At 38.4% G+C, this 13,540-nt stretch overlaps 1 protein-coding gene across 2 annotated transcripts in view; it reads left to right on the top strand.

Moving 5' to 3' along the window:
• The window catches only part of dnah12 (dynein, axonemal, heavy chain 12), a 284,710-nt gene that overhangs the window by 107,551 nt on the left and 163,619 nt on the right, over positions 1-13,540 (top strand). For both annotated transcript variants that reach the window (XM_043708118.2, XM_087994328.1), the window contains 7 exons: positions 2,784-2,940; positions 3,933-4,105; positions 6,268-6,420; positions 7,966-8,205; positions 9,362-9,607; positions 11,510-11,629; positions 11,864-11,973. In XM_043708118.2, the coding sequence (XP_043564053.1) occupies positions 2,784-2,940; positions 3,933-4,105; positions 6,268-6,420; positions 7,966-8,205; positions 9,362-9,607; positions 11,510-11,629; positions 11,864-11,973 (1,199 nt within the window). The remainder of the gene's footprint in view (positions 1-2,783; positions 2,941-3,932; positions 4,106-6,267; positions 6,421-7,965; positions 8,206-9,361; positions 9,608-11,509; positions 11,630-11,863; positions 11,974-13,540) is intronic.

Raw genomic sequence — 13,540 nt, 5'->3', positions numbered from 1 at the left:
GATTGGTGCGGGTGTCTCGGAGATGTTCCCTAAAGCGCTCTGCTAGGAGGCGCCCAGTCTCCCCAATGTAGAGGAGTAGCAGAGCGCCTCCTAGCAGAGCGCTTTAGGGAACATCTCCGAGACACCCGCACCAATCAACCAAATCGCCCAGTGGCTCAACATTTCAACTCCCCCTCCCACTCTGCCGAGGATATGGAGGTGCTGGGCCTCCTCCACCGCCGCTCCCTCACCACCAGACGCCTGGAGGAAGAACGCCTCATCTTCCGCCTCGGAACACTTCAACCCCAGGGCATCAATGTGGATTTCAACAGTTTTCTCATTTCCCCTTCCCCCACCTCATCCTAGCTTCTAACCTCCAGCAACTCGATCCCCTGACCTGTCCGGACTTGTCCGACCTGCCCAGCTCCTTTTCCACCTATCCACTCCACCCTCTCCTCCCTGACCTATCACCTTTATCTCCTTCCCCACTGACCTATTGTACTCTATGCCACTCTCTCCCCACCCCCACCCTCCTCTAGCTTATCTCTCCACGCTTCAGGCTCTCTGCCTTTATTCCTGATGAAGGGCTTTTGCCCGAAACGTCGATTTTGCCTGTCTTCGGATGCAGGTTACATTTGTACTCATTGGAGTGTAAAAGAACAGGAGAAGATCTTATTGAAAAACATAAGATTCTTGTCAAGGGACTTGACAAGATGTATGTAGAGAGGTTTTTCCCTTTTTGGAAGCTTCTCGGACAAGTGAGCATAATATTAGATTAAAGGATTGACCATTTAAGATGAAGATGAGGAGGAACTTCTTTTTCTTAGAGGATAGTCATCTGTGGAACTCTAATGTAGAGGGCTGTTGAGGCTGGGTTGTTAAGTATGTATAAGTCTGACATGGATGTTTAATCAGTTAAGGAATCAAGAGTCATGGGGATAAGGCAGGAAAGTTGAATTGAGAAATATCTCAGTCATAATCTCTGTATCATGGAGCAGATTCATTGGGCTGCATGGTGTACTGCTCCTACATCTATGACTTTATGGTTGCTAGTTTGAGGTTTACAAAATCATGAGGGGCATGGATAGGATAAATAAACAAAATATTTTACCTGGGGTCGGGGAGTCCAGAACTAGAAGGCATAGGTTTAGGATGAGAGGGGAAAGATATAAGGGGCAACTTTTTCACACAGAGGGCGATACTTGTATGGAATGAGCTGCCAGAGGAAGTGGTGGAGGCTAGTACAATTGCAACATTTAAAAGGCATTTGGATGGGTATATGAATAGGAAGGGTTTGGAGGGATATGGGCCGGGTGCTGGCAGGTGGGGCTAGATCTGAAAGGTCTGTTTCCATGCTGTACATCTCTATGACTCTGGTATGGGATGAGCACCGTATTCCTGTGGACTTGTATCTTATCATTAGGTAATCTTATCTCATTTATATGCAATTCGGGATTCTTGCATGCACTGATGAGAAACTAGATGATGCTAATTCCTGACTTGAAAGTCAGAGCGGTTACCTGACAGATGCAACTTGCTGCTTGCTTCTTCAGACCTCCATTTTCGTGTCCCCTTACCAGCATCTCATTGTACGCTCCCAGGCAGCAACCACATCCATCCTCTGTACTGAAGTCAACATTGGCAAAACTTCAGCCTCACTAAATCATTATGACCACCCTTAGACTTATATATAACATAGTTCAGCACTTCAGTACTACACTTGAAGCTCATGGTCATCTTACATTGCAATATTCTTATCAAGTTATTGTGCATGCAGACACAACTGCTCCTCATGCATCTGCACAGGAGGCATCTCAGGGCTCTTAGCTTACTGTATTAGCACTTACTCACTTTATGTTTACTTGGCACTCTCAGTAATTCTGCCTTGTCCTGCTTCTTAGCATTTTGCCACTTCATGCAGAACCTACAGGCTCACAGCATCTCTGATTTGACATGCTTCTTAGCACAGAAAGAACACCAGATAGATTGTCATGGTTGATGGTACTGACTAGTCAAGGAGTGAACATGTTGGTGTGTGGTATCATGCAACGTCAATGTCACTCCTACAACATGTAGCAACAGGTCACGTGGCAAATGTTTTTCAGCCAGATCTTCATGTCTGAAAGTCGAAGGGGAATAGTCCTTTGTGGATTGAACGTACATAACAGTCAATCAGGAAGATGCCATTGCATTCATTCAAAGCCATCATTTGATTTCAGTCCAGGGGTTGACAATGGTTAGTTAGATGCCTAGTTGGGTCTGGTGATGAATGTCCTTCCACTCCAGGGTTTCAGCCATGCTCACTCCTGCAAATCAAGTCCAATTAGTCCAGGGATCATAGATACATCAGTCAGGGAACTGTAGATATATCAGTTGTGATGCTAGGCTATGCTTAGTTGAGGCTTTCTTACAAGCCAGCGGAGGAACTGAGCTTTGGTTGGTCCTGGGCTTTGGACATAAAACAGCAAGGAAGTAATTGGAGGCAGTCATTGTTATGTGGAGAATGTGGGAAACTCAAACATGAAGATTGGATACATTATGCTTGGATGCAGAGGGGATATGACAGTGAAGGGGTCAATTCTGAACATAAGGGTGGAAAAAAAAGTAAAAAATAAATCATTTATAAAGATATCACACACCAATAGTATTGGCACTAATGGCTGAAAATAGGATACTATTCATTGTTAATCAGGAAACGATGCATAGTTCTAGGTACCGTATACTTGGGCAAAAGTCATCAAATAAATGGGTTACTAACTAACTTTTAAAAATATTAACCATCTGTGCTTTTCATGGTTTCTCAGGGGCTGAAAAAATACTGCACTAAACTTCAAACTCAGCTGAATGATATTGTGGAACTGGTAAGAGGGAAACTGTCCAAGCAGACTCGTATTACACTTGGTGCTTTAGTAACCATCGATGTACATGCCAGAGATGTTGTTGAAGACATGATTAAACAAGGTAATCAGCAATTGTCCTAAAACTTCTGTGTAACCATGAATGGCACTTAGAGAAGATAGATTTCATTGACTATAAACCATGGGCCATTTGGTAACATTTTAGACTTTGAATCCTGGAGGTTCTACTCCAGAGTGTAGGCTAAGATTGTAGTACAGGAGCGCTGCAGTGTCCAAGTTGCCACCCTTTGGTTAATATCCAGGTGGAGAAAAAAATACAATAAAAATATTTCCAAGAAGAATAGATCAGATATCTCTGGTGATAAATAAATAAGCAACATACTGTGGATGCGAGAAATTTGAAATAAAAACAAAAATGCAGCACTATGGAGAGGGAAACAGAGCTGATGTTTCAAGCCTGTTATGACTCTTCTTCAATTCTGAAAAGTTAACTGTGTTTCTCTCCTCAGACGCTGCTAGACTTGCTGAGTTTCTTCACATATCCTGTATCCTGGTTATTGTTTATCCCTCAATGAACACACATTCAGTTGGCCATTATCACATTGCTGCTATTGAAGCTCACTTGAAAAGTTCTTCATTAGCTGTAAACTACTGTCAAATTAGATTAGATTAGATTAGATTACTTACAGTGTGGAAACAGGCCCTTCGGCCCAACAAGTCCACACCGCCCCACCGAAGCGCAACCCACCCATACCCCAACCCCTACATTTACCCCTAACCTAACACTACGGGCAATTTAGCATAGCCAATTCACCTGACCTGCACATCTTTTGGATTGTGGGAGGAAACCAGAGCACCCGGAGGAAACCCACGCAGACACGGGGAGAACGTGCAAACTCCACACAGTCAGTCGCCTGAGGCGGGAATTGAACCCGGATCTCTGGCGCTGTGAGGCAGCAGTGCTAACCACTGTGCCACCGTGCCGCCCATGAGTTCATGGACAATGCTAAATAAATGCAAGTCTTTCTTATGTTAAATTTTATTTTATGCTGTGTTCTATGTATATGATTAAATTTAACTATTTTTTTCACACAGGAGTCTCAAATGAGAGTGACTTCCAATGGCTTGCTCAACTTCGGTATTACTGGCAAAATGAGAATGTCCGTGTTCACATCATCAATTGCGATGTAAAATATGCTTATGAATATCTTGGTAACTCACCACGTTTAGTGATTACCCCATTGACGGATCGATGCTACCGTACTTTGGTAAGTTCTTAAATGTGGACAAGAAAGTCAGCGATGACAAAGGTCTTCTGCCTGCTAACAGCTATGTGATTGACTCCCAGGTAGCTTGTGGGTACAAATGATATAGATAGAAGCTTTTGAACCTCTGATAAAGGAGATGATATCTTTTACTCTGCAGTTAAAAAACCACTGAAAACCTGAAGAAAGCCAGGTTATTATTTTCTCACCAGTTGCAGTAAGCCGTTGCTTTTAATTAAAAAAGTCAAAGACTTTATAAGTTGTGAATCAGTTTTGAACTAGTTCTGTGCACCCTCCAAGCAAATGCAAGTACTTGGAGAAGTGATCCAGGAACGGAAAGTTCTGGCAAGTCAAAAGAATAATCTCAGCGAACCCTGTGGACAGGGACCATCAAATTGTTTATCATCAATATTTTACGTTTGTTTACGTATGTGTGTAGGGGGAGATTTATTAGGGGGGTTAGAGTTTTAACTCATAGAGTTATATGTCAAGAGTCCGTATGTATTCACCTAAAACAAGAATCTATTTATTTTTAATAAACGGTAATTTTTGTTAATACAGAAACCTGTTCTATGCTTGCTGTTAACCTGGGACTGAAAAGGCAGGTAAATTGGGGAATTTTGTATACTTGATAAAAATTTTTAACTTTTGCAACAATTCTGGGAACATAGTGTTTGATTTCCAGTGTACTATGCAATGAGGCGTGACACAAGTCAAAATCCAGTGGAGAAAACTGCCAGTCTCTTTGTGCAATTTCAAACTTATAGGAAATACAAAGATCCAATTGCATGGGATGCATATCTTTTCTTGGAGTTCCTAATTTGGCATGCCCATTCTATTTGCATTTTACAAAGCTCATGGCAGCTTCAGCATGGGACCAAATACAAGCTGTTTCTGGGAGTTCTTGTACTTTAGCTTAGTCAGTGTATAAATGGAGGACAATATGTCAAGTAAATCAAGATGTACCAACTTCTATCAGGGAGAATGTGTACCTCACTAGCCAGGTCCAGGGCTGGATCATGGAATAAAAAAAGGCTATACTTGTTGTGGTTGAGGAGGAAGCTGGTGTATTACATTCCTTTCCTCAGAATTAGCAAGAAAAGTTGGACGTAGGCAGGGAAGTACTGTGGGCATGCTCAAAGTCATTCTGTTCTCTCCTGTCCCTTCCTGTCTTGTGACCCCTTAAACTTTGAGGGTCAATGTGAAAGGGCCACCAGCAATTATGATCAATGAATTTTCAATACTACAAGCAATAACAACATTATTAGCAGCGGTCAAATTCCCCCCAAAAATTAATAAGAATAATTACAAAAAATAAAGCAGCAAGGAGTTTCTTTAGTCACCTTATCATAAACCAAATAATGAATTGAATTGCTTTTATTGAAATGTATCTATTTTGTGTTTCCATGCTTTTGTACTTCCATGTGAAATTATGTATCAATGTATTCTAACAGTGGCTGATGCACTCTGTTTTACAAACCCCTCCCTCTTCTACATTTATGTCATTTTTCTGCTCTGAGTTCTCTCGCAGTTTATCTTTTATCTTTCTCAATGCACTTTCCTCTGAAATATTGTCCCATTCAATTTAATGTTATAGAGTCTGAACCTTCATTTCTGATAAATTGCATAACCAATGGGCTCACTTATAATTTCTCCTGCAACACCGAAAATCATAATAGTCGTTAAAATAATTTTAAAAACAGAGTTTCAAAATTAATTTTAAATGATATGTTTATAATTCATTCCAAACTTTCTATGTGTGTCTGTTTATTCAGTATTATGAAGCAAAGGAAAACAGTAACCAACATAATCTGTAAACAAAATAAATATTGCTGTGGGATCCAAAAATAAGTTACTTGTTATGATTAACCCAGCAGTGACTCACATGTTATTTGACTTTCATTTGTTGATGATTTTAATTTATTCGTTACTTCAATGTATTTTGTTGACATTGATAATTACAAATTCTTCACATTATTGATTATAATTTAAGCACTTTTATAATTTAGTGTGAAGGTAATGGATGAATGTGACCATTACAGATTATCAACTAATTTTTGACACAAAATAAAGGTTCTTTGTAAGGCATGTGCAGCAAGAAGGTTACATATTATGGATTCAAGACATGTTTTGCGATGATGTGACGATTAATTTCTTCTTGACAGATTGGAGCCTTTTTTCTGAACTTGGGTGGAGCTCCTGAAGGCCCTGCAGGGACAGGAAAAACAGAATCAGTTAAAGACTTGGCAAAAGCAGTTGCTGTACAATGTGTTGTCTTCAACTGTTCTGATGGACTGGACTATATTGCTATGGGAAAGGTAATCAAACATCTAGAAACGTATTTATGATATTATTGAAGCTCATTGAAATTAAAAGTTTAGATTATGGAAATATGATTGGGAAGTCCAAACTGTTGTCAAAGCTCCACTTGACAGTGAAATAAAGATTTGCTTTATTTAACTTAGAAATATTCTAAAGCATTTCTTATAGATATTTCCTAATTAACCTGTTCAGGGATTTAACTGCACATATCTGAAACAAGGTGGAACTTGATCCCATGTCTCTTGGTCCATATCTAGGGACATTACCGCTGCACCACAAGAGATTGTAAAGCATTTTATGTAAAAAAGCAAATTACTGCGGATGCTGGAATCTGAAACCAACAGAGAAAATGCTGGAAAATCTCAGCAGGTCTGGCAGCATCTGTAAGGAGAGAAAAGAGCTGATGTTTCGAGTCTAACTGACCCTTTGTCAAAGCATTTTATGTACATTACTTCAAGTGTAATACCTGTTGGTATGAAATTAAATATTGCCACTTATTGGCATTGTTTTATGCACATGTTTGTGAAGAGGTGAAATACCAATTACAGTACTTTATTTGTCTTGATTTTGGTTAAGAGAATATTAACCAGCACATTGAGCTAATAGTTCTTCTTTTAACAGTGTTATGAGATCTCAAATGTTTTCATAAACCTTGCAGAACATTCGTTTACTATTTTCATCTAAAAAATGGCATGCCTAACAGTCCAGTACTGTATTAGTTCTGAATTAGATTATCTGAGTTGATCATGCTCATCCGGTTTTTACCTTATCTTTCTGACCAGAGTAAGAGTGCAACAATGTCAGCTGTCAGTTCCTGACCTTATTACAGCCTTGGTTCAAAATTTTTCAAAAAAGAGCTGAATACCTGAGGTGGGCTGAGAGTGACAGCCCTTGATATCAAAGTTGCATTTGACTGAATGAGGCAACAAGGAGGGCTAGCAAAACTGGAATCAGTGGGTATCAGGCAGTAAACTCATACCTGGCACATAGGAAGATGGTTGTGGTTATTTGAAGGTCAGTCATCTCAGTGCAAAACTATCTCTGCAGAAGTTCCTCGGGGTAGAGTACTAGGCCCAACCATCTTCAGCTGCTTCATCAATGACCTTCCCTCCATCACAAGTAGGGACATTCGCTGATGATTGCACAATATTCAGCACCATTTGCAACTCCACAGATACTAAAGCAGTCCATGTTCAAATGCAACAAGATCTGGACAATATCCAGACTTGGGCTGACAAATGGCAAGTAATATTCGCACGACACAAATGGCAAGCAATGACTATCATCAATAAGAGACCATCTAAACACTGCCCCTTGACATTCAATGGTGTTACTATCACTGAAACTCCCATTATCAACATCCTTGGGTTACGATTGACCAGAAAATTAACTGGACCTAACACATAAACAGATGATTGTTTCCTTTTCATTTAACTTAACCAATTACTTAACACACTTCTATTTTCTATCATATTTATATCATTTTGTCAGAACTACTGCAAAGTTGAAGAACTTTGACAAGCTTGTTTTGTTATCTTCAGTTTTTTAAAGGATTGGCCTCTTCAGGTGCCTGGGCATGTTTCGATGAATTTAATCGCATTGAGCTAGAAGTGTTATCTGTAGTAGCTCAGCAAATCCTTTGCATCCAAAGAGCAATCCAAAACAATCTTGAGGTCTTTTTGTTTGAAGGAACTGAGCTACGACTGAATCCAAACTGTTTTGTTGCTATTACAATGAATCCAGGATATGCAGGACGCTCTGAATTACCTGACAATCTTAAGGTATTCATTATTTTCTTTGGATGCTGTACTTGCGGATTCATTGCTGGTTCATTTATAATTTGTGGTTACAATTTAATTGAACATTCTAGCTCAACTATGGATCTGCTTGTAGAATAATTTGGTTAATGAGAATGAGTTTTTTAAAGGGGTCATGATTCAAATACGTAAGGAATAGACAAAACTTCCAGCGACCCAGTTATTGTATATAGGATAGTTAGAGTAAGGTAGGGGTGCTGGGGTTAGAAAATTAGCTTAGTTTGAATTGTGTCAAGATAGCTGCCGTTATAATCTTGGCTGAAGTTATTATTGGGCAAGTCAAATCCCAGACTGAAATTTTGCTTGATATTGTTTTATTGGTTTTAATGAGGTGGTCATCCACTGAAACACAAACATGCAATGCTGCAGATTTAGGTTTAGTAATGAAACAAAAGTTTATTACTCAAAAGAAATGAAGGTAAAATAGAATAAACCAAACAATTTACATGAAACAAACATTTAAAGATTCCAAAGCACACAGTAAAAATACAATCCTATGAATCCCAATAGCATCCCATTACGTTACTCAATTATCAGCGAGAAGTCCCTTCGCTATCCCACATCGAGTTTGACTTAGTTATGGCTTCAGTTTCCTACTATGAGAATCTGATAGCTTCTTGATTCATCATATGACTGAGTATAAATTTTCTCAGTTATAAATAACCCCCTCAGGGTTTTAAACAAACATTTCTGGTCTCAAAACTTTGCTAATCTTTTTCACCAAGGTCTAAACAATCATCTCCCTTTCTAAACTTTTAACGTCTCAACAATCTTCTCACTTTCTTAGGAACAACTGCTTTACATATCCAGCTATAGCCAAGATGTCTGCAGACCTGCCCAAACTAAAAATCTTTTTAAGCTAGAGGTATTTCCCCAGAAATCCTAAAAATTCCAGTATTAATGTCCTATGCTATTTACTATTGTTTGCTAATAACTTGCAATTATTTCTTTAGGTATAGTGATATCTTTTTCAAAACAGTCTAAGAAAAACAGATTTGAAGGGAAATGGAAATGTGTTTACATTAGGAGTGTTTATGAATATATTGCTTGCAAAAGTAGAGGAAGCAGATTAAATAGTAACAAATAATAGCCAAACCTGAAATGTCAATATTTCTTTCAGGTTCTATTTCGGACAGTAGCTATGATGGTTCCTAACTATGCATTGATAGCTGAAATTTCTCTGTACTCATATGGCTTTCTCAATGCCAAGCCATTGTCTGTGAAAATAGTGATGACGTATAGGTTATGTTCGGAACAGCTTTCATCACAGTTTCACTACGATTATGGCATGCGTGCAGTAAAAGCTGTTTTAGTAGCAGCTGGCAACTTGAAGCTGAAGTTCCCTACAGAGAATGAAGATGTTCTGGTAAGTTGTGAAAAGCATACATTTAAGATAAGGAATAAAATGGTGTAGAGGTTGACAACTTGAAATCAAATCATGAAAAATGCTGGAAGCCCATTACCAAACCAAGTAACACCTGAAGAGAAAAACAGAAATACAAGGTTAAATAGGAATATTTACATTTAATTGGATGTATTGATAAGATTTATTTCAAATCACTATCAAAATCCAATGAGAACCACACATGACATTTTTTCTTGACAGCTATGGAGCAGATATGGCTCATAATGAAGAATTTTAGGGGACAGTCAGTAGAGTGCATACTTCTGCCAATCTGTGTCAGCTCAACATTGTTAAAATTATGCACTTCCTGAGGTCCTTCTGTCTCATTGATGGTCCACAACTACAAATTTGAGAAAATAAACCATTATATTAAGAATTTCTATCTCACTGTTGAGACTTCAGACCAGTCCACATCCAAAAACCTGTTCTGAAAACTGTGCTCACAATAGTCTGACTAATTCTACCCCCACTGCAATTGAGGCAATCCACAGCATCATAAGTAATCAACAATATTCTCAATTAAAACAAAGTATAATATACTTTAAAAAGTAAATTTGCCTCATCACTCAATGTTAGAGGATCATTGTAAAAAATCTAAGATCCAAATCTTTCACGCATTTTGTTTTCAGACTAACAAACAGGAGAGAAACATCGCCTCTGCCAATCTTCAATGAATGACAGAAGTAATTTCATGGCACTGAAAAACAGATAAACTACTACCTTTAACTTCATGGAGTTGTGTTTCTGTTTTGGTATTAGGATTGGATAATGGACTTGGTGTGATCTAACAAAAAAACTCTCTACGTGTTAAATAATCCAAATTAACATGTTTATTAGCAGTATACATATACATAGTATACATATGTATATATTACCTAGTGATGAATATATGTAAAGCAGCAGAATATATATAACAGTAAATATACAAACTAGTAAATGTATATTGAAAATGAGTCTCATGCCCTTCTGGGACCTTGCTTTGTAATAGCTAGGCTGGAGAATTCAGTGTTCCTGGCACCATTCATGATCCCGATCCAAGATGAAGTCCAACAGCAAGTAACAAATGCATTAATTTGGCAATAAGTCTCACTGCCTTATATACCAGCCTGACATGAAGTCCCTTGAATCAGGCAAAGTCCCTGATATTAGTATGATTCTGAACCTAAGATTATGTGCTGGATCACCATTTCATGGTACTTTTAGTACTTTTTCAAGACATTCCATTATGCAGAAAAACACCTCCAGGTGGCTTCATGTGAGGGTCCAACAAGACAGTTCTGACAGACAGTTTAGTGTCACTTGGTCACCTCCCAGTCAAAACAGGTTGTCTTTGTATTAAGCCTGTTTTCCACATGGTTTTCCACTTTATTTCAATTGCTCATTGTCATGTCCCATTAATCCTTAATGATCTGGTTTGGAGATATAATTTTTAAGCCTACCACTATAGGTGTTCTTTGAGATCAGCCATTCAAGTTGCATAAGAGTAGTTAACAGTAAAACCGTTGTACTGCTATGTAAAAATATAGTTAAAAATGATTTTTTACAGAAGTATGGAAATACATGTTGCATTATTCAGTGAGATCTTAGAGATTCTTTCTTTAGTTAACCCCTGAAAGATCAAGTTCTTGCCTTAGGCTCGGTTCCCAAGTTCTAGATATCTTAGCTTGTGAAAATAGTTTCTGTCTGCTTGATGTAAGGATCTATATAACCTTGAAAGCCTGTACTTAAACTGCTTTACTTGTATTTCATCAGGTGAGGAGACTTATTCTTGTTTTTCATTCAGATTGAGATAACAAATTACTTTATTTCTTAGTCTATTTGTTTAAATAACTTGAAAACAACATATTTCCATTTTGTCTTTAGTTGCTGCGATCAATTAAGGATGTGAATGAGCCCAAGTTCCTGTCACATGATATTCCATTGTTTAATGGTATAACAAGTGATCTATTTCCAGGTGTTCAGCTTCCTGAAGCTGACTATCGGGTAGGAATTTTATCAAACGTTATGTAATTTCAATCAAAAAATGGAATATTAAATTTATTGTTCTAAGAAGCCATGAGAAAATCCTTTAGAATATTGTTTCCTTTTACTTGGGATCCTTCCTACTGTCTCTATATTTTTGAAAAGTTACTTCCACTCCTTTACTATATTTTCTGTCCTCACACTCTTTACCTTTGATAGGTAGATTAACTCTTGATTTTTTTTTTAACAATTTAGCTTTTTCTTGAGTGTACTATTGAATGCTGCAATAGACAGAGTGTCCAGCCAGTGAAGCCTTTCCTGGATAAAATGATCCAAACCTATGAAATGATGATTGTGAGACACGGGTGAGTGAGAATAAAAAGAGTGTTTCAGCTTTATGTAAAATAATTTAAATAATTTCTGAGCACATTTTGATATTCATGGTAACTCCTGAAAAGCAAAATTAACAATCATTTGTTATGTTATATGTAACACAATTACAATTTACATTTATACTGTACCTTTCATGGCGAACAACTTCTAATTTGGTGATCACTGAAGAGGAAATGAAAACTGAATAGTTAAAAAAGATTAGTCAGGCGACTGACTGACTGTGTGGAGTTTGCACATTTTCCCCATGTCTGCGTGGGTTTCCTCTGGGTGCTCCGGTTTCCTCCCACAGTCCAAAAATGTTCAGGTTAGGTGAATTGACCATGCTAAATTGCCCATAGTGTTAGGTGAAGGGGTAAATGTAGGGGAATGGGTCTGAGTGGGTTGCTCTTCGGCGGGTCGGTGTGGACTTGTTGGGCCGAAGGGCCTGTTTCCACACTGTAAGTAATCTAATCTAATCTAAAAAAAATTAAAGAGAAAAAGCATACTCAAACATACGAAGGCAAGGGGACAACAGCAATGATGAATCATTATGTGTGTTTGTGTTCTCCTCCTGAAAATTCACATATTGTATCGTGAGATGGAAACAGCATTGGCAAGGCCAAGTTATGGAGTCATAGATTCATATAGCAAGGAATCAAAACCTTTCCGTCCAACCATTCCATGCCGACCATAATCCCAAACTAAACTAGTCCCACCTGTGTGCACTTGGTCCACATCCCTCCAAACTTTTCTTATTCATGCACATACCTAAATGTGTTTTAGACATATTAACTATACCCGTATCCACCACTTTCTCTAGAAGTTCATTCCACATAATGAACCAATCTCTGTTTAGAAGAATTGCTCTCATGTGCTTTTTAACTCTGTCTCCTCTCAGATTAAAAATATGCTCCTTAGTCTTGAAACCCTGCACCCAAGGGAAAAGACCTTTACTGTTCACCTATCCATGTCCCTCATGACTTTATAAACATCTATAAGATCACCCCTCAACCTCCTATGGTCCAGTGATAGACACCAGCCATCCAGCCTCTCCTTATAATCAAACCCTCCATTCCTGGCAATATCCTGGTACGTCTTTTCTGAACCTTCTTCAACTTAATAATATTCTTCCAATAGTAGGGCAACTAGAATTGTACACAGCACCCTAAAAGTGGTCTAATCAATATCCTGTACAACCTCAGCATGACGTTCCAATTCCTATGCTCAAAGGTCTGATCAATAAAGGCAAGCGTGCTAAATGCTTTTTTAACTACCCTGTCTACCTTTGACACCTCTGTAAAAGAAGTATGTACCTGAACCCCTTGGTCTCTCTGTTTGACAACGCTACTTGGGCCCTCTCCTTGACTGTATAAATCCTGCATACAAAGTCTGATATAGTCAGCTGTGACTAGAAGTGTGTCCAGAAAATTTAAAATCATTACAGACTCTTTCAGTGGTGGTACCATTATCGGTACCATCTGGTGGTGGCTCAGTGTATCCATATTTTCTACATAAACTCCTAGATGGTGTTCCAACCTGTAATTATACACTCTTAGTTTT

This window comes from Chiloscyllium plagiosum, unplaced genomic scaffold (genome assembly GCF_037043375.1).
Source record: "Chiloscyllium plagiosum isolate Xiang-an unplaced genomic scaffold, Cpla_swu_hap1 HiC_scaffold_14, whole genome shotgun sequence".
Classification (NCBI taxonomy): Eukaryota; Metazoa; Chordata; class Chondrichthyes; order Orectolobiformes; family Hemiscylliidae; genus Chiloscyllium; species Chiloscyllium plagiosum.
The sequence above is the reverse complement of the archived record's forward strand: the minus strand, read 5'-3'. Positions and strand labels throughout refer to the sequence as shown.